The sequence below is a fragment of the Schistocerca americana genome, chromosome 9 (assembly GCF_021461395.2).
Source record: "Schistocerca americana isolate TAMUIC-IGC-003095 chromosome 9, iqSchAmer2.1, whole genome shotgun sequence".
NCBI lineage: Eukaryota > Metazoa > Arthropoda > Insecta > Orthoptera > Acrididae > Schistocerca > Schistocerca americana.
Window position 1 is genome coordinate 65,627,138 of NC_060127.1, and position 27,797 is coordinate 65,654,934.

General features: G+C 39.9%; 1 protein-coding gene across 1 annotated transcript in view; it reads left to right on the forward strand.

Moving 5' to 3' along the window:
* LOC124550940 (uncharacterized protein CG43867) overlaps positions 1 to 27,797 on the forward strand; it is a 396,962-nt gene that overhangs the window by 355,874 nt on the left and 13,291 nt on the right. Inside the window, exons 20-24 of the mRNA XM_047125748.1 lie at positions 8,596 to 8,835; positions 14,028 to 14,179; positions 19,694 to 19,973; positions 21,278 to 21,385; positions 27,003 to 27,158. Coding sequence (XP_046981704.1) covers positions 8,596 to 8,835; positions 14,028 to 14,179; positions 19,694 to 19,973; positions 21,278 to 21,385; positions 27,003 to 27,158 — 936 coding nt within the window. The remainder of the gene's footprint in view (positions 1 to 8,595; positions 8,836 to 14,027; positions 14,180 to 19,693; positions 19,974 to 21,277; positions 21,386 to 27,002; positions 27,159 to 27,797) is intronic.

Consider the following 27,797-nt stretch of genomic DNA (forward strand, 5'->3'; position numbering starts at 1 on the left):
TCAGTGGCAGGGCTAGGCATCCCATACAGGGAAGGCAGGGACCAAGGAGAACTAAAGGTATTGCAGTTGTCCCCTTAATCGATGAGTATGCGATGATGTCTCCCACTGAATCAGAAACTGAGACAGTGATGTAAATTTCACTTGTGAAACCTGCTGTGTTCCTTGTCAAGAGAAGGCAAACACATAAGGGTAGGGATCAAGTAACTGTCAGTGGTTCAGATGTGATGGTACCCATCAGGGAAAAACCAGCAAGGGATGTGAAGAAACACCAAGCCCACTCAGTGTGTATGACTAGATGCCTCATTCAACATGTTGAAGAGGCTATTCTGGTAGCCACTGAGATAGCTGGGTGCAATCAGTTGTCAACTGTGGTGCAGATTGGAACAAATGATGCCTGTCATCTGGGCACTGAGATCATACTCGGATCATTCCAGCAACTGACAGAGGTCGAGTAGCCTCACTCACACAGTTCTGATGAAACAATCTGCAGCATTATCTCAGAACTGATTGCGCTGCTCTGGTCAGGAATTGAGCAGAGGGCATTAACTAGAGGCTTTGTTCATGAATGACAAGATATGTTCTGACTCCTTGCACTTACTCTGTAATTTTGAGAATTGTAGTGCCCCCCTAAATGTGTCAGGCTGCTCTACACATTGGAGGCTGCTACAGGTGACTGATAGTAGGGTACAAACAAGATTTTTTTAGATTAGTCGACTTTCCATCTGGTCCAGACAATACTAGGTCTATAACTTTGCTTCCGCCATTTTTTCTTGAAGTTCGAGACTTTATTGTGAAAAACTTACAAAAAATTTATGATTCAAAGCATTGGCCATCATTGGCCACTGCTTTCTCTGAGCTTTAGTGCAGCATACGAATCCTGCCGTGTATAAACAGGGCATCTTTTGAGGGGAGCCATGAATTGATCCAATTTTGCACTTGCTCATATGACCACAAGTGCTAGTCAGCTAGGTCGTGTGTCATAGATAGAGAAAGGTGGCAGCCAGAGGGAGGAATATCTGGAGAAAACAGCGGGTGGGGTAGAACTTCCCATTTCAACGTTTGCAAGTATGTTTTGACGGGATTTTTGACATGGGGTCCTGCACTGTCATGCTACAAAATCATTTTTCCATGTCTGTCGCTGTAGTCTTTCAGTGCTTGGCTCAAACACATCAATTATTTTCGATAACAATCTCCTGTGATTGTTCCCATTGGTTGCAGTAGCATCGAAAGCTTCTACATCTACATCTACATTGATACTCCGCAAGCCACCCAACGGTGTGTGGCGGAGGGCACTTTACGTGCCACTGTCATTACCTCCCTTTCCTGTTCCAGTCGCGTATGGTTCGCGGGAAGAACGACTGTCTGAAAGCCTCCGTGCGCGCTCTAATCTCTCTAATTTTACATTCGTGATCTCCTCGGGAAGTATAAGTAGGGGGAAGCAATATATTCGATACCTCATCCAGAAACGCACCCTCTCGAAACCTGGCGAGCAAGCTACACCGCGATGCAGAGCGCCTCTCTTGCAGAGGCTGCCACTTGAGTTTATTAAACATCTCCGTAACGCTATCACGGTTACCAAATAACCCAGTGACGAAACGCGCCGCTCTTCTTTGGATCTTCTCTATCTCCTCCGTCAACCCGACCTGGTACGGATCCCACACTGATGAGCAATACTCAAGTATAGGTCGAACGAGTGTTTTGTAAGCCACCTCCTTTGTTGATGGACTACATTTTCTAAGCACTCTCCCAATGAATCTCAACCTGGTACCCGCCTTACCAACAATTAGTTTTATATGATCATTCCACTTCAAATCGTTCCGTACGCATACTCCCAGATATTTTACAGAAGTAACTGCTACCAGTGTTTGTTCCGCTATCATATAATCATACAATAAAGGATCCTTCTTTCTATGTATTCGCAATACATTACATTTGTCTATGTTAAGGGTCAGTTGCCACTCCCTGCACCAAGTGCCTATCCGCTGCAGATCTTCCTGTATTTCGCTACAATTTTCTAATGCAGCAACTTCTCTGTATACTACAGCATCATCCGCGAAAAGCCGCATGGAACTTCCGACACTATCTACTAAGTCATTTATATATATTGTGAAAAGCAATGGTCCCATAACACTCCCCTGTGGCACGCCAGAGGTTACTTTAACGTCTGTAGACGTCTCTCCATTGATAACAACATGCTGTGTTCTGTTTGCTAAAAACTCTTCAATCCAGCCACACAGCTGGTCTGATATTCCGTAGGCTCTTACTTTGTTTATCAGGCGACAGTGCGGAACTGTATCGAACGCCTTCCGGAAGTCAAGAAAAATAGCATCTACCTGGGAGCCTGTATCTAATATTTTCTGGGTCTCATGAACAAATAAGGCGAGTTGGGTCTCACACGATCGCTGTTTCCGGAATCCATGTTGATTCCTACATAGTAGATTCTGGGTTTCCAGAAATGACATGATACGCGAGCAAAAAACATGTTCTAAAATTCTACAAGAGATCGACGTAAGAGATATAGGTCTATAGTTTTGCGCATCTGCTTGACGACCCTTCTTGAAGACTGGGACTATCTGTGCTCTTTTCCAATCATTTGGAACCTTCCGTTCCTCTAGAGACTTGCGGTACACGGCTGTTAGAAGGGGGGCTAGTTCTTTCGCGTACTCTGTGTAGAATCGAATTGGTATCCCGTCAGGTCCAGTGGACTTTCCTCTATTGAGTGATTCCAGTTGCTTTTCTATTCCTTGGACACTTATTTCTCTCTCTCACAGCCATGCCGGTCATCAACATCAAAATCACCATTCTTGAAGCATGGAAACCATTTTCTGCAAAGTTCTGTCATGAACAGGTGTCTCATCATAGGTCTTACCTAGCTTTTTATGAACCTCGGCCACAGATTTCTTCATATCAAAGCAGAAAATTAAAACCTCCCGCAGATGACGAGAATTGGGATCATAAGTTGACGTATTCAGTCGAGAATAACTTTGTGATGCAATCAAAAATTGACTGATATTTTGATGGCATTACGTTCTCAAATGGCTAAGCTCACTGTATGACACTTACGACGAACAACTTGCACCACTATTTTCTGCTACTGCCGTCTATTGCAAAATGGCGGAAGCAAAGTTGTAGACTTAATAGTAGCTATAAGAGACTCAGAAGTGTCAGTCCAAGATCCAAAGAAATGCCACCTTTGAAAACATTCGCAAGTAACAAGGAGAGGTCCCCTGCAGTGATATCAACTTTTTGAAACCGTCTATACGGTGATGTAGGTTGAGATCCCAAGTATCACACCCTGCAGCTGTTCGCCCTGGTGAGCCCTTGTTTGTGAGTAATGGAGAAAAAAAGGAAATTTACATGACACTCAGTAGCGTTAAAAAGGTAGTTTTGTGTTGACTCATTGTGTGGTGTAGTGGATAGGTTAAACCCTTTGTGTGCACAAGGCTGTGAGTTCAAATCCTGTGAGGAGTCTTAAGTTTTTTATGTTGAAATGTTTATTGAAATTACTTTGATCACTATTTTTATTCAATTAATTGGTTTAAATGTAATTTTTTATTTCTATTCTTTTGTCACTTTGTCATATGAATGTTCTCATTTTTTCTTAATACCATTTTTTTCCACTCGGGATTTTGGTTTATGTGAATTTCATTATGCTTATCTGTTATAACATTTCAATATTTGAAAATGGCAACACATTAGTTAAAAAACAAAATATGAAATAATCTATTTATATTGACTGAGTAGAGGTATCACAATATGTTACAATATGTGCATTTTTTGGGTGGTAATTGTCATAAAATCATTTACTAGACTGAATTCCTATTGCATTATGGACAAAATAATGCAGATGGAGACTGAAATGAAAGAAGGGATTATAAGTAAAACAAAATTCAAGCAAAATGAGGAATAGAAAAAATGAATGCAGTGACAGGGACGAAAAAATATGAGAATAAAATGAAAGAAATTAAATCGAAATTAAATCATATAACTAATTAAAATCACATGAGCAAACATTTCAAGCAGAGAAAGAATGATAGGGATGAAAGTGAGAGCAAATGAAGAAATTGATATGATGATTAAAATGATGTGACAAAAGAACAAAAGTAAAGCAGATTAGATTTAAACCAATTAATTGAATACAAATAATGATCAAAGTAATTTCGATAAAAATTTAAAAATAAAACAAAATTTAAATCACCTGATGATTTTTAGACTCACTACCTGCTGCAAGTAACACTTTATGCCATTCAGTACACCACACAACTAAACAACACAACATTACTTTTTTAATGCTACTGAGTGACACGCAAAATTCTGAATTTTATTTTTCTTCATCAATTACTTACAAACGAGAGCCAACCAGGGTGAATGGCTGCAGGGTGTGATACCTGGGATCTTAACCTACATCATTGTATACATTTTTTTCAAAAAGTGGATACCACCACTGGCAATCTCTCCTTATAGGTACACAAAGCTGTGTGACACTAAAAACTAAAAGTAGGTAGCTTTGTTGAGTAAAGCTAAGTGTTTATTAAGAAGAAGGAAGGCAACAGACTTATGGAGACTGTTGTTGTTTTCCTCAGTCTGAAGACTGGTTTGATACAGCTCTCCACGCTATAGTCAAAGTGGTATAAGAAGATCCCCGACAGTGCTCAGCACTGCTGCCAGCTTTCATCTGCAAAGCATTGATGGCTGCAGCCACAAACAGTAGCCATTGATAGGGGTGTGACAACACTGAGGTTTTGCCATAGAGACATTTACAAAATTACATTATGTTATTGGCTGACGTAGGCCTGCAAAACTGCTGCACCCTGCCCAATGCAACTATCAGAGATCAACTTATGCCGACTTGACTGTATGAGGGTGGACCCAAAAATAACTAGAATGCTTGTTATCTTGCATTTTTATTGAACTCTACATTCAAAGTTCTTTAGTTCTCTTCAAAGTATTGTCCACATGTGTTAATGCATTTGTCTCAATTCTTTTTTTAATCTTGAGGCAGAGTACTGTTCAAAGCCATTAGCATGTTTTCTTTGACATCATCCACATCACTGAATTGCTTTCCTTTAAGAATTTGCTTCAGCCGTGGAAGAAAAAGTCAATGAGCCAGATCAGGTGAGTGGAATGCATGAGGCACAAGCACCATGTTGCTTTTTTTTTTGGGAACTGTTGGACCAGAGCTGCGTGAGCTCGAGCATTGTTGTGTTGGAGCAACCAGTTCCCATTTCTCTGGAGTTCTAGCTGTTTTTGTCACACACTCTCTCGTAATACTCATAACACATCCAGATAAAAATGTTGGTTCACTGTTTGTTGTAGAAGAACAAACTCCTTGTGGATAAAGCCATTGACATTAAAATAAAACATAAAATAAAAAAGTTAAAAAATTAATACGTTTTCATATTGGGTCCTGCTTTACATGCTTTCTTGGGTTGTGGTGACATTTGAGTTTACACTGGCTCGACACTCACTTTGACTCTGGACCATACCCGTAGCACCAACTCCCATCCCCAATCATATTTCTTTTAAGGAAATTAGGATGTTCTGCATTTCACTCTTCAAGTTGTGGCAGGTGTTCACGCAGTTTTCTCTTTGGTCTTTTGTGACTTAAGTGAGGAAAATTTTTGCAGACACTATTCATATGCAAATCTTCAGTTAAAATTCACTGACCTGCACTTTATACACTTGTGCTTCCTCAGAAAATTGGTCAGTGGTCCTGCGATGATTTTCATCAACTACACATATGATTGTGGCAATGTTTTCATCATTTCTTCCTGTCAAAGGATGACCAGGGCACGGCATGTCTTCAGTTGATACATTGTCAGATTTAAAATAAGAAAACCACTTGTAGACCTGTGATTTCCCCAAGGCATCATCATTAAAGGCTTTCTAAAACTTCCCAGTAGTCTCGGCTGCAGTTTTTCCTAACAGAAAACAGAGTTTCACACAGACTCCTTGCTTCTTCTCACCAGCCACATCAATAATGGCTGCAGGGTCGAGATAGGAATGCAAACAACAGAGCACTACAAAGAAACGACTGAACTCTTACAACAGCTTACTGAGTGATGTGGGAGCCCCCAAACTAACACCACCTTGCGGCACAATGTGTAACTACAAAGCGTGCATGTGCAACAGATCGATTCCAATTATTTTTTGGTCGCCCCTCTAGTTAATCCTGTGTGAGTCTATTCATCTCTGCATAATGGCTGCAACCTACATGCATTTGAACCTTGCTGTTGCAAAGGCATTGTCTCCCTCTGCAATTTTTACCCCTCACATTTCCCTCCATTGCTAAATTTATGATATGTCTTTTTCCGAGGAGCTTTTATTGCTATTCCCAGTGTGCCTTTTATGTCCCCTTTACTTCGGCCATCATCTGTTATTTTACTGAAAGAAAAGCAAAACTCTTTTACTGCTTTTAGTGTCTTATTCCCTAATTTAAATCTGTCAGCATCAGATGATTCAGTTTGATTATTACTCTTGGATTACTTCTGTTGATTTTCAACAGCAGCCTCCCTTGAAGACACTACCCATTCCATTCAAATGATGTTTTGAGTCCTTTCCCTTCTTTGATAGAACAGAAACGTCATTGGCAAACCTTAAAGTTTTAATTTTTTCTCCCTGAAGCTTTCCAAATTCCTCCTTGGTGTTCTTTCCTGCTTGAACATTGTGCAGATTGAATAAAATGAGAGACAGCTACAACCCGGTTTCACTTCCTTCTCAACTACTGCTTTTCTTTCATTTCCTTTGACTATGATTCACTTCCTCTATTTTGTCCCTGACAACTTCATAATTTGAAATAGTGTACCATATTCCAGGCAACAGTATCAAACACTTGTCCCAATGTCCAGATTTAAAAATGCTGTAAATGCAGGTCTGAGTTTTTTAACATATTGTAGGGGCAATATTGCCTTGTGTATTCCTACTTTTCTCTGGAATCCACATTGATCTTCTCCCAGATCCACTAGTACTAGTCTTTCCATTCTCCTGTAATCTGTATAAATAAAACTCAGTTGTCACATGTATGAAAGATCATCACTTGAGAACGGCTCAACCAATTTGGCTGATTTTTTTGGGTTGAGGTTGTGATTGTCAGTACAACATTTGTATGAAAGAAAATTTTGGGAAAATCCACTGGAAAAGTTGGAAATACAGATGAATGAAATGTGATGTTTGTTTTGATAGTTCTACTGTCACATTTTCATAACAACAAGTTCTACATTGAATATTGATATTTTTCAGAAAAGAATACAATTGAAATTGATAGTTCAGTGAGTTATCAGTGATGATCACATCTTTGTGCATGCAAAGATTGAATTGATTTGAGTTTGTGCTAATTTGGTGTGTTACTAACATTCAGTTGATTTCAATTTGTGGTTTACTTTGGAAAAAATGCCACCTGTGAAGTGTCAAAATATTGGTCAGCATTGGTGCAACATAGGCTAACTACATGATCATCAAGTAATGATACAGACGGAGAGCATAGACAATGTTTTCTTTCAATTCAAACAATTTAAAGAAAGATTCAGTGGATGAATCCCTTCTCGTCCAATTGACTTGATGACTGACAGACAACGCACAGCCTAAACCACTGGAAATATAGATATGTTATACAATAAACACTGTCTTTTAAATTGGCTGCCAGAAAAAAAATGTGGTGTGAAAATGTGGGGATTTGTTTTCCATTTTGCAGTCATTTTGAAAACAGGAAGGTTATATTTATGGGCAACTTTATAATCGTACCTGCTCGTATATTAAAAACACTTGAAATCCTGTCATTAAAGTAACTATCATCACATATCCAGTAGCTGGATAGGTCTCTCTCACACTTCATGTACTAATGATTGTAAACGATTTAACCGTTCATTCTGACTTCTATTCCCAATCAAGGTACTGTTTGCAATAACAATAAATAAGGTCATGGAGAGGAGGGAGGAGGAGGAGATGGACAGAGAAGGGAAGAGGAAATGGATATAAAGAAAGGGAAAGAGGATATGGACAGAGGGATGAGGGACAGTATTTATTGTATAACATATCTATATTTCCAGTGCTTTAGGCTGTGCGTTGTCTGTCAGTCATCAAGTCAATTGGACGAGAAGGGATTCATCCACTGAATCTTTCTTTAAATTGTTTGAATTGAAACAAAACGGAGGGAAGGTGATGGACAGAGATGGGAGGGGGGGTGGACAAAGGAAGCGGGAGGAAGGAGAGGGATAGAGAGAGGGAGGTGGAAGGAGATTAGGATGTATATCCAATTACCACACACAGTGTACAGAAAGTTCTGTTTGAGAATTATGAATTATTTAGGAATAAAGGACACGACTCACCAAAAGGCAGAAGTGCTGTGTTGTCAATACCCACACAAACAAAAGATACAGAGTTTGGATAGCTTTTGGAATACACTTCCTGTTTCTAGCTTGTAGGACGAGGATGAACATGCACACAAACACACACACACACACACACACACACACACACACACACACACACACACACACACACACACTCATTTACATGCATACTCCTGTCTCCTCACATTGTGCACAGTCAACCGCAGTATGAAGAACAACTCAGATGCTTACTCCATTTTATTTGCAGCTGTGTGACGTTATCTCCAAATGGGAGACGGCCCTCCGGGAGAAAGGGTCAGGCAAGTTCGAGAACACGCGGGTGATCCGGCTGACTTACAAGAACCGGCTGTACTGGCGCTCGCAGGCACGCACCGAGACAGAGAAAGAGCGGCTGCTGTTGTGCTACCAGGTGAACCTGCAGGCCGTGCAGGGCCGCTTCCCCCTCAGCCGCGAGCTCGCCCTCGAGCTGGCTGCCCTCATGGCACAGGTAAGTCAACTTGGACTGCTCTCTGCTCTGTACCCTGTTCTCTGTATTCTACCTCTATTCAGCAACATGATATGACAAGTCTTCTAGGTTACATCTCCTCTTCAGTTCAGGCTGCTTTGGTAAGCACCTGTACCATAAATGAATACACTGTTTTCTTCAAAACCAAACGATTTATTTTCCAACACATTCCCCTCTAATGGAATATGGTTATTCATAATGCCACACCCATTTCTTTACCACTCCCAAAAATGGGAATCATAAAACTATGTACAATACATTGTTTTATTTTTTATAACACAATGTCGTAACCAGTTTTGACCAGTTAGTCACCTTCAGATTAGAGGCACACAACAAGTGCTGGCTGCAAATGGTCCCCATTCTTTTTAAAATTTTATTTTTGTGGGATTAATGGCCTCAATGTGTTTTGAGAATGAAAAAATTGTCCAGATCTGTATTTTTTTATTATCTATGTGATCAGCTAATTTCAGCCTTTGATCATTTTCAAGCACCTTGGGATGACACAGCTTGAAGACATTTCTTGTTGAATCAGATACATTTTTTCAACTTTACAATTTTTATGAACATCCAATGACACTATGTAATTTAATTTTACCCCATTGCACCACTGGCAAACATTTTAAAATTTTATTGTTGTGGGGCTCCTGAAGATGAATGAACATATCAGATTGAACAAGAAATGTTACAAGATGCAGTCATCCCAAGGTGCATGAAAATTAACAAAGTTTGAAATTGGCCAATCACATACATAATAAAAGAGAATGCAGCCAACCTGGATCATGTTTTCATACTCAAAACACATTGAAGCTGTGGACCCCCATAAAAACAAAATTTTAAAATGCCAGAAATGGAATGGGGTAAAATTGTATACTATCAATGGAGATTTACAAAAAAAACGGTAAAGTTAAACAAATGTATCCTATCCAACAAGAGATGTCTACAAGCTGCAGTCATCTCAAGGTGCTTAGAAATGACTAAAGACTCAAATTGGCCAATCAGATAAATAATAAAAAGAGTACAGCCTACTTGGACTGTGTTTTCATTGTCAGGGTCTCCATTCTGTTGTCAGCAGTACTACTGTATTATAGAAACCAGTTTAGAATTGTGAAATGCACATGTGATTCTGTTGTTTAATATATATCAAAAGTATCCGGACAGCCAAAAAACATATGTTTTTCATATTAGGTGCATTGTGCTACCACCTACTGCCAGGTACTCCATATGAGTAGTCATTAGAAATCGTGAGAGCGCAGAATGGGGTGCTCCGCGGAACTCACAGACTTCGAAAGTGATCAGATGATTGGGTGTCACTTGTGTCATAAGTCTGTACGCATTATTTCCACATTTCTAAACATCCCTAGATCCACTGTTTCTGATGTGATCGTGAAGTGGAAAAGTGAAGGGACATGTACAGCACAAAAGCATATAGGCCGATCTTGTCTGTTGACTGACAGAGACCGCTGACAGTTGAAGAGGGTCATAATGTGTAAAAGGCAGACGTCTATCCAGAGCATCACACAGTAATTCTATACTGCATCAGGATCCACTGCAAGTACTATGACAGTTAGGCGGGAGGTGACAAAACTTGGTTTTCATGGTCAAGCGGCTGCTCACAAGCCACATGTCTCACTGGTAAATGCCAAACGAGGCCTCACTTGATGTAAGGAGCATAAACATTGGGCCGTTGAACAGTGGAAAAAATTGTGTGGGGTGATAAATCATGGTACATAATGTGGCAATCTGATGGCAGGGTGTGGGTATGGCAAATGCCTGGTGAATGTCATCTGCCAGCTTGTGTAGTGCCAACAGTAAAATTTGGAGGTTGTGGTGTGGTTGTGTTTTTCATGGAGGGGGCTTCAACCCTTGGGTGTTTTGTGTGGCACTATTACAGCACAGCCCCACATTGATGTTTTAAGCACCTTCTTGCTTCCCACTGTTAAAGAGCAATTCGGGGATGGTGATTGCACCTTTCAACATGATCGAGGACCTGTTCATAACGCAGGGCCTATGGCGGAGAGGTTACATGACAATAACGTCACTGTAATGGACTTCCTGCACAGAGTCCTGACCTGAATCCTATAGAACACCTTTGGGATGTTTTGGAATTCCGACTTCATGCCAGGCCTCACTTACCAACATTGAAACCTTTCCTCAGTGGAGCAGTCCGTCAAGAATGGGCTGCCATTCCTGAAGAAACCTTCCTGCACCTGACTGAACGTATGCCTGCGAGAGTGGAAGGTGTCTCAGGGTTAAGGGAGGGCCAACACCGTATTGAATTCCAGCAGTACTGTTGGAGGGTACCACGAACTTGTTAAGTAATTTTCAACCATGTGTCCAGATACTTTTCATCATACAGTGTTTTTTTTCTTTTTTTACTGTCACTTGAATTCCCATGTGCACTGTAACATTATGCCTATTCTCATTATTCACAAAGGTAGATGTTGTACATGTGTTAACTGTAACTGAAGTTTACTTGAGAGAATTTACAAGTATTTTTGCAATATAAAGCTTTTTGAGAGCAGGAAGTATACCTTTTTTTAAAATACTCACCTTATGTCTGGTCGCTCATATTGATTGTTATACATGATCAGTTCATTATATGCAGAAAATTCATAAGTTTGTTTTTTAACCTTGCATGGTTTATATGGAATGAGTTTTATCAAATTAAACAGTTGGCATAACTTCTCTTGTGTTTATTCACTTTTCCATGTGTTCACATCACCATCAGTCATCAAATGTATAGATTATACACACATTATGGCACCTCGCCATCCCAGTCAGTCAACACCACCTTACTTACACCCTACTGAGCTCGTAACTTGTAACTGACTTACAATAATCTCTTCTGTCAGAAAGCTCTCAACACAGAGTCAATGATGATACTATAAAAAAAATGAAGATTTGACTTAGTATAAAATATGCTGCTGGCTGCACCATCTTGACACTTAAGGGGTTAAATTTACGTTAGATGTTATTTCTCTTTTCAGAAATGGTTCTCTTGATATGACCAGTCTATATTTTGTAATGTACCCAAAGAGTGTCTCTTTTCCTATTCTAATTCCCTCTGATTCACCTGACTTAACTCACTCTTTAGCAGAGTGTGCACCAATTTGAAACTTCGTGGCAGATTGACTCGAATCTTAGATGAGTGCTCTACGTAGCAGATGAGGTACTGGCGGAAGTAAAGCTGTGAGACTGGGTTACGAGTCATGCTTGGACAGCTCAGTTGGGGGAGCACTCATCTGCAAAAGCCAGAGACCTCAGATTTAATTCATGGCCCAGCACACAGTTTTAATATGCAGACATTTCATTATCCATTCTGTTCAACTGCTCTTCTGAGTCCTTTACTATACTTGACAGAATTATGATAATAGGGGCTAACCTCAACATTTTTATCTCTTCTTCCTGAACTTTAATTCCCTCTCCAAATTTCTCCTTGGTTTCCATTATTGCTTGCTTCGTGTATAGACTGAGCAACCTCAGGGATAGGCTGTAGGCCTGTGTCAGTCCCTTCTCAACAACTGCCTCTCCTTCATGTCCTTTGACTGTTGTATGGTTTCTGTATAAGCTGTAGATAAACTTGTGCTCTCTGTGTTTTATCCCTCCTGCATTCAGAATTTCAAAGAACATGTTACATTCAGTCTATTTCCCTGAGATCAGCATCTATTAACATATTTATTCTTTATGTATTTATTTCATTTATTTTACATGTCTAGTTCCATAGGGCCAAATTGAGGAGCAAATCTTCATTGTCATGGAACATGTCAATACATGCACACACAACAGAAAAGTAATAATAGATAAAATAAAATGTTTGTGAATCCTAAAAGGATGACAAGTTATAAGTTTATATAAATGCAATCAACAATGTACCACAGGCATTAGCTTAATTTCTCAAGGAACTCCTTGACAGAATAAAAGGAGTGACCCATGAGAAAACTCTTTCATTTAGATTTGAAATTGTGTGGATTACCACTAAGATTTTTGAATTCTAGTGGTATCTTATTGAAAATTGATGCAGCTCAAGAGTCAAAGAGGTGTGCAGACTAGATTTCTGCCTAGTATTAACACAGTGATAGCTGCTAATTCTTGGGAATAAGCTAATATTCTTAACAAGAAATGACATTAAAGAATGTATATATTGAGAGACCATTGTCAGAATACCCAGACTAATTAACAGGGATCGATAAGTGTTCACAAACGTACACCACTTTTTGCCCAAACTACGTTTCATGTTGAACTATCACTTACTTAAGACACTGTTCTAATAGTAAAAATGGCAACATTAAGTCCTTGAACAATATCCTGAACATTGGCTTTCCATGATGGTTTACTATCTATCTGAACACCTAGAAATCTGAACTGTTGAGTCTCACTAATCATATGCCCATTCTGTGTAATTAAAACATCAGGTTTTGTAGATTGTGTATTAGAAACTATAAAAACTGAGTTTTACTGTGATTTACTGTTAGTTTGTTTTTTACACTCCATGAATTTATGTCTTGAATTGCACTGTCTGAAACAGTGCCAACACTGCACACAACATCCTTTACTGCCAAGCTAGTGTCATGAGCAAACAGAAATATTTTAGAATAACCTGTAGTATTAGAAGGAGTGTCATTTGTATGAATAAGGAACAGGAGTTGCCCCAGTACTGATTTGTGGGGCACCCCCCCCCCCTCCCCCCTCCCCACCCCCATTTAACATGCCCCACTAGCACTTCACATCATAACCTTTTTCAGTGCTGTGGAGAATGACCTTTTGTTTTCTGCTTTTAAAGTAAGAGGTGAACCAGTTGTGAACTACTCCCCATTTTCCGTAATGGTCCAACTTCTGGAGCAATATCTTGTGATAAACACATTAAAACACCTTATTTAAATCAAAAAAGATGCCTAGCATCTGACACCTTTTGTTTAATTCGTCCAGTACCTCACAGAGTGGAGAAAATATAGCATTTTCTGTTTTAAACTACTTCTAAAACCAAACTGTCCATTTGACAGCAAATTATGTGAAATGAAATGATCAATTATGTCTAAATAATTAAATATTATAAATTTAATCTCTGTATTTCAAATTCTAATAGAAATTATTAAATTAAAAATAAGTGTACTATTGCTGACATGATTTCCACATTTATAAAAAGTGAAAAGAACTTGGCAAAAATGTGTTTGCAGATTGACTACGGCGAGTACAACTCTGACAAGACGCGGGGCAGCGGGGGCGTTGGGGGTGCTGGCGGCGGGAACCTGCAGCAGGTGGTGTCCCAGGCACTCGACCGCTTCTACCCCTACCGCTACCGCGACGGCCTGTCCCCCGACGAGCTCAAGTAAGGAGCACTTGGCCGTTTACTGTTGCCAGTCTCAGAGATAAATTACAGTTTTAGATGTGATAATATTATTAAAAGGATAGATTGCTACTCATCGTACAGCGGAGATGTTGAGTCGCAGACAGGCACAACAAAAAGACTACTAAACACATAGCCTCCTTCTGAAATAGACAGCATACGGACGTATACATTCACTCAAATGCAGCTCACACCCACATGACCACTATCTCTGGTTGCTGGAGCCAGACTGCAATCAACTGTGCATGATGGGACCATCAAACTGTGCATGATGGGAGAAGCAATCTTGGTGGCTGGGATAAAGATGAGGCTGGGGCAGGGTGGAGGAGGGAGAGTTGGATGTGGGTGGGGGATGGTAAAGCGCTGTTTGTGGGAGCATACAGGGACGAGGTGGAGAGAGGGTAGAGCAGCTAGGTGCAGTTGGGCGGCTGAAAGAGGGTGGAGGGAGAGGGGAGTAGCACAAAAGGAAAAAAGTAAAATGACTGTGGGCGTGATTGTGGAATAGAATGCTGAGGAGTGCTAGAGGGGACAGGAGAGTGGAGGACAATGACCAACATAGGTTGAGTCTAGGATGTTACGAGAATGTAAGATATATTGTAGGAAGAGTTCCCACCTGTGCAGTTCAGAAAAGCTGGAGTTGGTAGGAAGGATCCACACGGCACACACTGTGAAGCAGTCATTGAAGTGAAGAACATTGCGCTGGGTGGCGTGCTTAGCCACTGGGTGGTCCAGCTGTCTCTTGGCCACTATTTGTTGGTGCCCATTCATGCGGACAGACAGCTTGTCATGACCATGTAGAACACAGCACAGCAGTTGTAGCATAGCTGGTAGATCACATGACTGGTTTCAGAGGTAGCCCTGCGTTTTATAGGATATGTGATGCTTGTGACCGGACTAAAGTAGGTGGTGGTGGGAGATGTATCAGCCGGGTCTTGCATCTAGGTCTATTACAGGGATATGAAGAGGTTGGCACAGGAGAGAAATTCGTGATGGGATGCATCAAACCAGTCAGAAGACTGATGAGTAAAAAAACAACAATAATAATAATAATAATGATAATAATAATTAGCCATGAGGCAGGGGGTTGGGAGCAGGGGTTGAGTAGGTATGGATGAGGATATTGTGTAGGTTCGGTAGGTGGTGGGGTACCGCTGTGGGAGGGTTACAGAGGATAGTGGGTGAGACATTCCTCATTTCAAGGCATGACTAGAGGTAGTCAAAACCCTGAAGGAGAATGTGATTCAGTTGCTCCAGTCATGGGTGCATGTGGATTTTGAGTTGTCCAACACAGTGAGAAATGCAGGATGTTCATAATTGTTTTTGATGTTAATAACTTCACAACCTCACTAGATAATAACTATTGGTTTTTATCATGTGACAATGTATCACACAAAGTTTTGCTGTCTCATTCATACACACCAATACGTGCATCACTATTCGGTCAGACAATGTCCAGTCAGTATTTGATTTCTCTCCACGTATGCTCCAGGAACTTGACGGTGACACATTTGAATGCAATACTTCAAGTCCTGTGGGTCTTAATCTAGGTTTGGTACACTAGATCCTTTAAAAACCACATATAAAGAAGTCTAGTGGGGAAGACAGGCAATCCCGACAGCCACCAAATCGGATCATCTCCTCCAGTTCACATGCCTGGAAAGCTTTCATCCAGAATGTCCAGGTGGACATCATTGTTAGTCTAAGAATAACTAAAAAGAATGGACCAGTTGGATGCTGTTGTTTATAAGTCTGCACCACACTTTCTTAGAACCAAGAAATCATCATTCTGGTACTGGAGGGAAGTGTGGGGCATAAAAATTGTAGATGGAGAGCAAGAGATGAATACAGTAAGCAGGTTAAAATGGATGCAGGTTGAAGTAGGTACTCTAAGAGACTTGCACGGGATAGAGTATAATGGAGAGCTGCATCAAACCAGTCTGCAGACTGAAGATCTCTATAACAACAACAACTGAAGTAACTTATTTTATCAAAAGCTTTTTAATGCTTAAAAAAATATATCACTCCATTAAAAAAAGAAAAGAAAAACCTTGCTTCATATCTTGGTTGTTACAAGAGCTAAGAGTATTACAAATATAATAGAATTACATCTCCTCTGCATACTATAATGTGCCAAAAACCTCATTTCAACATCTTGAACCAATCATGAAATAAAAGAGGTGCAAATCTGAGATTATTCACCATCTATACTGGGCTGTTTGCCACTTCTGGTATACAACTGTGACATCGCATGGTACCATATCCACCACTTCCTTCACAAGATTACGTTCAGCACACCCAAAGTCGAGCACTTCGTTATGGCATCACATAACGCAAGTCTCGCACACAGTGAACGAGGCAGGCACTGCAGTCCGGCACGTCCACATATGGGCATGAGTCCCGTAATTATTAATCGTGCCTCTTCTCTTCCTGACTCCAGGTAGCCACAGTTAGCATCAGTGAGTTTACTTTTCTGTGCCTGCAGAGCTTAAGTTTCACTACACAAATAGGTGTTTGTTTTGAAAGTTTGAAATATCATACTACCTATGAATATGACTACTGGCACCACTTGTGTCATATCATTTTGTGATGAGGTTCTCTCCTGCTTCTCTGTGACCTTTCATTGGTTTGTTTTCAAAATGCTTATGATTTGATTTTCTGCAAACAGTGCTGCACTGTGTTTAAAGAATGACACTATGGAACCACCAAAAGCTGCCATACGTGATCACAGATGAAGACTACAGTGGGTTAAAGGAAGGCTCCTGAATGTCAAATGCATAATTGCTTTGATTTGCAACATCTGCCACTTGCATGCACCTCTATACCTGTGCTGGTGAAACACTGCACATGACAGTTCATGTTAAGTCAAGTCAGGTTGGCTATATTGCATTAGAGATGTTGCAGCAGCAGCCTCTAAACAAATAGCAGACAATATGGAAATCCATTCCCTCTTGTAAATGTAACACTATATATAAGAATTTGTTTTTGAGCTGCTACCACAATGACTGCAAATGAACATCTGCATAATACTGTGGATATAAGTGTAACAAAGCACATACCTTCAATAACAAAGCAAAGAAATAGAGAAAAATATCATTTGATGATGACCAATATCTTGAAAACAATATGGTACCAAGTTTACAAAATAAATAATAACCGAGATTGTAACTTCTCGCTTTACATTTTATAATGACAGTGAAGCAATAAATAATCAATATTCATAGTTTTCAGTCACCATCCAGATTCCTGTCTTCACTGTTGCCGGAACTAGCATCAAAACCGTCTTCATTATAGTCATCATCAAGACAGATCATTAGCTGTTTATGGTCACTGATAATCCCTTCCATTGTCTGTGCTGCTCAAATTAGTATTTCATTGTGCCCGATCTTTTTCCTCCACGATGCTGCATCCACAGTCGCAAGAAATTCATGTGACAGCCTTTCCACCTCTGTCTTTGTAAAGGACCTGTTATCATTCCTTATTTACATCTTCACATCACTCCACACTAATGCGATGGAGTTGAAATGGCAGTTATATAGTGCCAGTCTTATTACAATATGATGCTGCACCACTTTTATTTCGTGTACTACATATGTAGAAAACATAGGCTTACTTTCTTTAACAAGCGAATACAACAGAAGCTTCGTCATGCTCATATCTTCAGTCAGTATTCTGTGCCTGTAACCACTGCACCATAACTTCTTTGCGGTCATTTGTGGCTGGGAATTTCTTCAGTTTAACTGAATGATATGGAGTATTACAATTGTTGTAGGGACAGGAAACTGTTTTAACAGGTTCTCGAACCACTTAACAAATTGTGTGTGGTCCATGTCTTCACGGTAATCACCTTTTCTTTTGCACCAAAAAACTAAAAGTGCATCAGCAACAAAACCACTGGAAGAACCTGCATGGACCACAATTAGTCTTGCTGCTGTTCCTTTCAGCTGATGACCGTTACTGCTTGGAGTGCCATCCGTCCAGCATTTACTTACAGCTTTCCTGGCATTAACCCATGTTCTGTCTAGCGTATTATGGAACAAATGTCCTCGCTCAGAATTTTGTGGAAGAATATGCTTTGAGCCATTACAATATGCGCCTTTTGTAACAGGACTTTGTGTCTGTCTAGCACTTTAGAATCAAAACACACACTTTTCAGTACAATTTTTAGTGATGTTTTCCCACCCCTGAAAAGTTAACTTTCTTTTAACAACACTAGCAACTTTGCTATGGTATGATACTCTTTTCCTCTGTAGTAACATAAACATGCCTGTGAACTGCATCAATGTGGAAAGAAACTAGGTTGGTGACATGGTAAGGCTGCTTTTTCTTCTTTCCAGGAGTTGGTAAAAACACATTATCTGATACACACGCCTCAGAATCATTGTGGCTCATGTCTACATCTCTCAACTTTTGCAGTAACATTCCCTTACTTACTACTGTTCTTGCACTAATTCTGAGAGTTTTTGATGTGTGTTCCACTACTTCATTGGTAGGAACTGATGGCTGTTCCTGAATATTTTATGTATTATTTTTCCTGCTCGTAAAACTCGTACGTTCACCACAGTAACTCTAGCACCAGGCTGTTTAGCAACACACCTCGACATGAAGGATTTTCACTAGGCAAGTGAACTCTTTTCTGTGGCATTTTTCATGTATCAGAATTTTCTAAAGCACAGAGCAATGCAGGCACACTGTAGAAACCAACAACAATGCCACATGTACACACAGAACAAAGCCGGAAATGCAGGAGCTTTGATGTCATGACCAGAAGCAATTACTGTGTTGGGATTGGTTTGTGCCACATGCCTGGCACCTCATGCTTCTCATTCTTCATTGTTAAACTGTTATGCTGTCAACTAGAAACAAGCGTAAAGCTTCAGAGGCCTCATTATACTGTCTTATATATTTTTCATCAGTCATCAAGTCCAAAAATTAACAGTCTGTTGCAGTGTTCAGCATTGTCTCTGGTCAAAGCAGCATCATGATCTTTACGATGTTGTGTTAATCTGTGACTTGAAGACTGAAAGTGGTTGCCAGTCAATAAAATTTCACATGCCTCAATGGCCTAGTGCAAGTCTTTCAATTGGACACCTCTTCAGTGACTTGCATCTCCTTAGTTTTATTGAATCAAGGGAAGGGGGCCTACATTTTATCATGGAACCCAAACCACATATTATTCCTGACATTTTTTCACATTGCAAGAGGTGGAGGCTAGATTAAAGCCAGACTGAACACTTTGGCAATCCTACTGGGATTCGACCTTGCAACCTATCGGTTTCTAGGCACGTGTTTCATTACTAGACCACCAGTTCTGACATCAGTTAATAAATGTACATTAAAACAGCTTCTGGCAGTTCCATATGCTGTTCTCTAAGATTTGAAATAATAAGCTACTTTATATATGGAGCATATAATGGTACAATTCTTCACATGGTAATGTTTACTCAGAAGTACATTGCAATGAGGCAGATTTTGGTACAGGAACCTCTGGGATTGCAGGGAGCTGCAGGACGTGCTGGCGGAGAAGTGGTCGTCGCTGCGTGGGCGCACGGTGCTCGACTGTGTGCGGATCTACCTGACGTGCACCCGCAAATGGTCGCTGTTCGGGGCGTCGCTGTTCCAGGCGCGACTGCGCGCACCTGTGCCGCTGCCCCCAGAGTCCACAACTGCCGCCATGCCAGAAGTGGGTGCTCCCCTGTGGATAGCTGCGGCCGAGGACGGTGTATCGCTACTCGAGCTGAGCACCATGTCACCCCTCGTCAAGTACCCGTATGCTCAGGTTAGTTGACTGTCCCGTACCTTCCTACAGTGTCGAATGTGTGAGCTGATTGACAAGAATAATGCATTTTATGAGGTTACAACTTGCTTGAAGGATTTTTGTTTACATTGACAATATCGTATCACTTGGTGAAACTCTCTCTCTGACACACCCACCCACCCACCCACCCACCCACTCACACACACACTCTCTCACACACACACACATGTGCACATGCACAGAGGGGAGGATGGGAGGGAGAGAGAGAGAGAGAGAGAGAGAGAGAGAGAGAGAGAGAGAGGGAGAGAGGGGGGGGGGGGGGGGGGGTGATGGTATTTACGGTTAGTTATTAGAGTGGACTATTTAGAATGAATTGTGAAATTCACAGCTACAGTGCCAGAAGGGAAAGTGATTTCCATATAGACTGTGGTCCAGGATGGGGTTTTATTCTTGAGCGCAAGCAAAAGTCTATTACAGGTTGCTGGTAGACATCAGACAGGAAGTTGGAAAATCCACTTGCCACTCACTATTAACATTCCCCCAACCTTTATCTCTTTCATTGCTGAGAAAGGAAGAATAACAAAGAATTATTTTTTGACTATTAAATATATTTATCTGCAGTGCTGGAATTTGTCTCCAGAAGGTAGAAACTGGAGAACTGTTCTGTCTGTTTGTAACAATGTGTCAAATATAGAAGTTAAAAATTAATAATAGGAATATTTTACATTAATGAAGCATGTAAACAGTTGACTGTCTAGCTGCTGAACTTAAAAAACTTTCATCAGGGGAAAAGGAATGTGAAGGGCGGGGAAGAGAAAGAAAAAGAAAATTGCACAAATGTTGACCAGGGTCTACGTAAATTCTGAAATGTTGAATCTCTCTTGATCCACACACTGGATGATTCTTTCTTGTGGGCATTGCCTATACATTTTATTCTTTCTGTTTCCTGCTTCCTAACATTACCTCCATCAACCCTCCATTTTTTATGTCCCAGTCACTTTCCGAATTTGAACTAGATCCTCCGCTTCTGAATTCAGTATTGTTGTTAGCATCTAAATGAAAATTCACTTGAGGAAACTATAGTTTATGAGACAAGACCCTGGCCAGTACTTACCAAGTACTGTCAGTAGGCAGCTAGACAATCAACTGTATTTCTCCAATTTGTATAAAAAATAGAAATATGTGATTATCTGGTAATAGGGTTGACAAGTCATGGCAGAACAGTTGCAGAAATTTCCCTGCTAAAGCTCTCTTTGTGATTTTTTTTTAATAAATTGGTTAAAATGAGTGTGCTGCTATCATAATTATGAATTAAATGTTGTTAGGTTGTCACGTTTGGAGGCTGCCAGGATGACTTCATGCTTGTCGTCGGCTCTGACGAATCTGGAGGGGGAGCTTCTCAAAAGATGCTTTTTGCTCTTAGCAAACCAAAGGTAACATATACTAATTCTGCAACTGAATTACTTCTGTTTCTTAACTCTGTGAAGTGTCTGTGAGCAGCAGTTTGATTTAATTTTTAAGAGTCATTGAAATTAGTCTTGTCAGTCTTTGTACGGGTGATTATCTTATATCGTTAGGAAAAAGAATGACACAGCCTTTACTACAGATCTCTCTGTTCAGATCACCTATGGATGAAATGTCAGGAACAATAAAGATTTATGGACTATGGCTACTTGATAGTAACTCTGACTGTACTATCATAATGACAAAAGAGGAAATAAATCTGATATTTGAGGTGCAGTACTAATTTGGTACAGGAAAACTGAGAGTGTTAGCAATATTAAGGAACTGTTTGTCATGTTTTGTTACTGTTTTTTGACTTGGAACTGTGTCCTTCACTATGACATGTTCCATAAAAATTGACCAGCTCAATGGTTGTGAAGAAATATATGGTCTAGGGAATTGATGCCCTACTAGTTGTTCTCAGCAATGCATTTAACTTGATGAGTCATCAGATTCTAATAGATACACTGTGGTAGTCTAAGATCAGAATCGTACCTTGGCAGTAGGAAGCAGAAGGCTTTATTATAGTTCTGGATTCCAAAGGTGTACCTCAAACTTCTGTGCTCAGACCCTTATTGTTTATAATTTACGTGAATGACTGAGTAGTATCTTGTTATAAAAATCTGGTCTTTACGTTGATGATACCGTGTTCATTGCAACTGGAAATGACCTAAAGGGGTAGAAGAAAGATAGACTTAGAATGTCCGGTATGTGCTTCATACATGAAGAATTAGCTGTAAATCATAATAAGGTGAAAATATAATATGTAGTTTATGTAATTCTAACATTGACTGTAAACTCATTAATCTGCTGCATTTACACTTGAATCCTAAATTAACATGGATCCACCACACAGACCATAAATATATTAAATTATCCAGAGTCATATAGTTGTTGCTGTTGATTATGCTGTGGTCCTCAGTCTGAAAACTGGTTTGATGCAGCTTTCCAAGCTACTCCATCCTGTGCAAGTCTCTTCATCTCTGAATAACTATTTCGCTCTACATCCTGCTCAATCTGCTTATTGTATTCACCTGTTGGTCTCTTTTTTCAATTTTTGTGTCCCCCCCCCCCCCCCCCCTCACACTTCCCTCCAATACTGTATTGGTGATCCTTTGAAGTCTCAGAGTGTGTCCTATCAGCCAGTCCCTTTTTTTAGTCAAGTTACGCCATTAATTTCTTTTCCTCCCAATTCTGTTCAGTACCTCCTCATTGGTTACATGATCTGCCCCTCTAATCTTTCTTCTGTAGCAGAACATTTCAAAAGCCTCTATTCTCTTCCTGCCAGAGCTGATTATTGTCCTCCTTTCAAGACACTATCCATTCTGTTCAGTTGTTCTTTCAAATATTTTCCTGCCTCTGACAGAATTACAATGCCATCATCAGACCTCAAAACGTTTGTTTTCCTAATCGTTACTTCTTTCTCCAAATTGTTCTTTGGTTTCCCTTACTGCTTGCTAAAGTGTACTGATTGAATAACATCAGGGATATGCCACAATTCTGTTTCAGACTCTTCTCAAGCAGTGCTTCCCCTTCATGCCCCTTGACTCTTATAACTGTCATCTGGTTTCTGTACAAGTTGTAAATAACCTTTCATTCCCTGTAGTTTACCCCTGGTACCTTCACAATTTCAAAGAGTGTATTCTTGTCACCACTGTCAAAAGCTCTCTCCAAACCTACAAAAGTTATAAATGTAGGTTTGCCTTTCCTTAACCTAGCTTCTAAGATAAGTCATAGTGTCAGCATTGCATCACATATTTCTACATTTCTCTGGGATCCAAAGGTCTTCAGTAAGGTCAGCTCGTACCAGTTTTTCCTTTCTTCTGTAAGGAATTTGTGTTAGTATTTTGAAACCATGGGTTATAAAACTGATAGTTTGGTAACATTCACACCTGTCAGCACTTGTTTTCTTTGGAATTGGAATTATTACTGTTGTGTACATAGTTCCACATAGTCAGCGCGTACCCAACTTTCCCACTAGAGTGCGCCCCGCTAAGCACAACAGCGCAGGCGCAGCACTCGTCCGTCTCCGCACTACAAGATGGCGCTGCCATAGAGACAGACCAAATTCTGCTTCCGCCGATCAGCGTATTAATATGTAATGCAGCCAATGAGATTGCTGCTAATGTAGAACCTTTTCTCCTCGCGGATCACACTCGTGCAGTGATACATGAATGCACGAGGTATTATAACGAGTGTACAGACCTCCGGTTAGCCAGTCTGCATTTGTCTGCACCAGTCTGTACCAGTCTGCATTAGTCTGTACCAGTCTGTACAAGTTCTACATTTGTCTGTACCAGTCTATAGTCAAGCTTCAGTCTGTGCCTAATAAGATTACCGTATTCCTGTACATAGCCATGAAGATAAATGTATAGACACTTTTGTCTGGTATCAGAGGTATATATGAGAATAAGATTAACACACCAATACCAAAGGAACTTCAGATTGTCAATTGTAAATAACATCCAGAACAAAGTTAAGTAATTTTTATGCTTGTTATTATTTCAATAAATGTGTGTGAAAATTAATCAAGTTCTGTTTAAAGTTGGTCACCGTCAATCTGCTACTCTAAGCGTGCAAGTGGCATTTCTATTGTCTGACCTAATGGCAGAAGATAAACATGCCACGATAAGACCACGAGACATATTGCTGACACTCGCCTACTGCGTTAGAGCGAGAAGTCAAATAATCTAATGGTGTGTGTACTGAAGGTCTTGCAGTATGCACACCACAATTGCATTTTTCTTGAAGTCTGAGGGTATTTTGTCTGTCTCATACATCTTGCACACCAGTTTTGTCACGGCTGGCTCTCCCAAGGTTAACCATAGTTCTGATGGAATTCATCTACTTCGGGGTCCTTGTTTCTACTTGGGTATTTCATTGCTCTGTCAAAGACCCTCTGTATACTCCTTCCATCCTCCAGCTTTCCCTTCTTTGCTTAGGACTGGCTTCCCATCTGAAATCTTGATATTCATACAGTCGCTTTTCTTTTCTTAAAATGTCTCTTTAATTTTCCTATAGGTGGTATCTATCTTTCCCCTTATTATATATGTTTCTCTATCCTTACAGTTGTCCTCTAGCCATTCCTGCAGAGCTGTTTTGTACTTCCTGTCAATCTCATTTTTTAGACATTCATATTTGCTTCCTCTTGCATCATGTGCTGCATTTTTATATTTTCTCCTTTCATCAGTTAAATTCAATACCTCCTGTGTTAGCCAAGGAATTCTACTAGGACTTGCCTTTTTACCTATTTGTTCCTCTACTGCCTTCACTATTTAATCTCACAAAGCTAACAATTCATCTTCTGCTGTATTCCTTTCCCCTGTTTTGGTCTGTCATTGCCTAATGCTACCTCTGAAACCCTCAACACTTCTGGTTCTTTCCACTTATTCAGATCCCATTTTCTGAACTTTCTACCTTTTTGCAGTTTCTTCAGTTTTAATCTACAGTTGATAATCAATGAATTGTGATCAGAGTCCACTTCTACCTCTGGAAACATCTCACAATTTAAAATCTGGTTTCTAAGTCTTACCATTATATAATATCTTCCCTCTACATAACCTTCTTTCATGGTTCTTAAATCAAGTGTCAGCAATGATTAAAATATGTTCTATGAATAATTCTACCAGGTGGCTTTCTATTTCGTTTCTTTCTCGCAGTCCATGTTCACCTATTATTTTTCCTTTTCTTACTCTTCCTACTACTGAATTATAGTCCCCCTCACAATTAAACTGACTTCTCCCTTAACTATCTCAATAATTTCTTTTACCACATCATACATTCTGTCACTCTATTAATCATCTGTGGAACTAGTTGGCATATAAACTTGTACTACTGTGGTTGGTGTTTGCTTCATGTCTGTCTTGTCCATGATAATGGATTCACAGTGTTGTTCATAGTAGCTTACTCATGTTCTTATTTTCTTATTTGTTATTAAACCAACTCATGCATTACCCTCATTTGATTTTGTATTTATTATCTAGTACTCACCTGACCAAAAGCCCTGGTCCTTCTGCCACAAACCTTCAAATACCCCCGCAATATTTAATGTCAACCTAACTATTTCTCTTTTTAAATTTTCTAACCTACCTGTCCTATGAAGGGACCTAACATTCTACACTCTGACCTGTATACTGCTAGTTTTGTTTTTCCTGATGATGAAGTCCATATACTTATTACACAGACTTAAAATATGAGTGAGTGGAAATATATTGTTTAGTTTTTATTATGCATTCTGACATAGCCAAAGGATGTACTGCACACTGTTTTGGGGCAGATCCTCTGGGGCAAAAAATTCTGTTATTTAGCAGAAGAAGGAGGTGTTTAAAAAAATAATGTATCCTGTAAGCCACTTTTCAAGAAACTGAACATCCTGGCAGTCTTTTTGCCTGCTCTACAGAAAAGAAAACCAAATTTAAGGTGGACATAATACATGTCACAAAGAAATGACTGACCAGGTCTTTATCAGTGTAAGCAAGAATAATAACAGCTGCCTGTAGTTGAGGTTATGTGCACTGCTATCAGCACACATTACCTCATTAAAAACCTAAGACTATATTCATAGTGGAAAGAAAGACCTTGCATTTTAACTTTTACTCCTTGTGTGTTTGTGTGTAAATCTGTGTGCTTTAACTGTTATCTTTGTTATCGTATAATGTTATCATAATATGTATTATTTTGTTTCATACTAACTATGACAACAGCAGTAGCATATAACATGCTTGAAAGCAGAAAAAAATTTCACATACACATATAGAGATGTCTTTTAAAGCTCAAAATAATGAGATCCAAAATTCTGAAAATCACCAATAATAAAATCCTAAGTATACTCGTGCACTGGACTTTGACAAAGATATCCTGAAACATGAAGTCATTTTTTAGTTTATGACTAGCTGTGAAGTCTAATCATTTATTTCACAATGGTTTCCTGTGAACATAATTCTTGGGGGAGCTGGCTGGAGCACAGTGGATTTATCTCATGCAACTGATGAGCACTTATCGCTCAGCTGATGAACTGTCATCACTTTCAGTCTCTAATGTATTAACGTCACATTCTTCTTCACTCTCTGAGATACTAATTCAATGTCAAACTCAGGATCACCATACAATCCTTTTTTGAAACTATTGCCTAAATAACAATACATGCCGAGTATCCAAAGCAGAACATAGTAGAGACAATATTGTGGCAACCACCTCAACCAAAATATGACAGCCAGGCTACAAATGTCTGTCAAAATAATAAAAATGAGATAACTCAGGTTTCATGTAAAGGGGTTAAAAATGAAACTGAAGCAGCACTCATTGTTTATAAAATTCATTGGAGAATTGTGGAATTCATCCTTTTCTCTATAACATAGACAAGTTGAAGTTTAAATGATAAACCAATTACAAAAATGAGATTCCTTATTTCAAAACATTCTGCACATTCTTTGAAAATTTGCCAGCCAAACCTGGATTTACACACAAATTGTAGGAGACAAATTTCTGTTCATAGCTGTGGCACCGTGATTCAGTTCACTCAGCTTCACTCGGTGGCACCTGTTACAGATCCTGGAGCTGACACTGCTGATCGCCGATTACATGAACGCCATGGGCCACACGCTGCCTGGTACGCCTCAGATGGGGACACTCACCCGCAACGGCTCCCACCGCTCTGTCCGCGGCCGTGGAGCCGCGCAGCAGCAGTCTCAGGCAGCTCCACCGGTGAGTCCCGTGGCTGTCTGCATTCTGTGTCTGTGTCCGTACTCTGCAGAATGTTGTGAAGCATGTGGTGGAGGGCACTTTGCACAGTACGACATGTTCGGACTCCTTCCAGTTCCATTTGCGTATAGTCTGCAGGATTATAACTGTTGACGTGCCTCTGTGTATGTAGTAATTATTCTAATACTTCCAAATTGGTTTGTCACTCTGCAGCAGTGTGTGTGCTGTAAGAATATTAAGTGGTGCTCACCCTTGATCATCATTCAGACATTTGTTTTGAGGACTTACACATTTTAGCTATTGATTCGCTGTATGTTTCTTGCTACATGAAGTTTGTTGCAAATTATTCACTGCAGTTCAAAGAACAATGATGTACATAATTATGACACTAGAAGAAAAAACTGGACTAGTGTGAGTTGGATTCACACTCTGAGGATTCTGTACAAACTTAATTATGTATGAGGAAGATTGGAGAGTAACACACCAAAAAGTTTAATAGGTAAAAAAAAAAAAAAAACCTTAAATCTTTTACCTACTTTCCTACATAGTCACCAACATTCTCACAACATCTTCCACGTGGTACCAGTTTCAATATATTTGTAGAAATCTATTTGGTTGAAGTATTGCCATCTGCAGAATGCT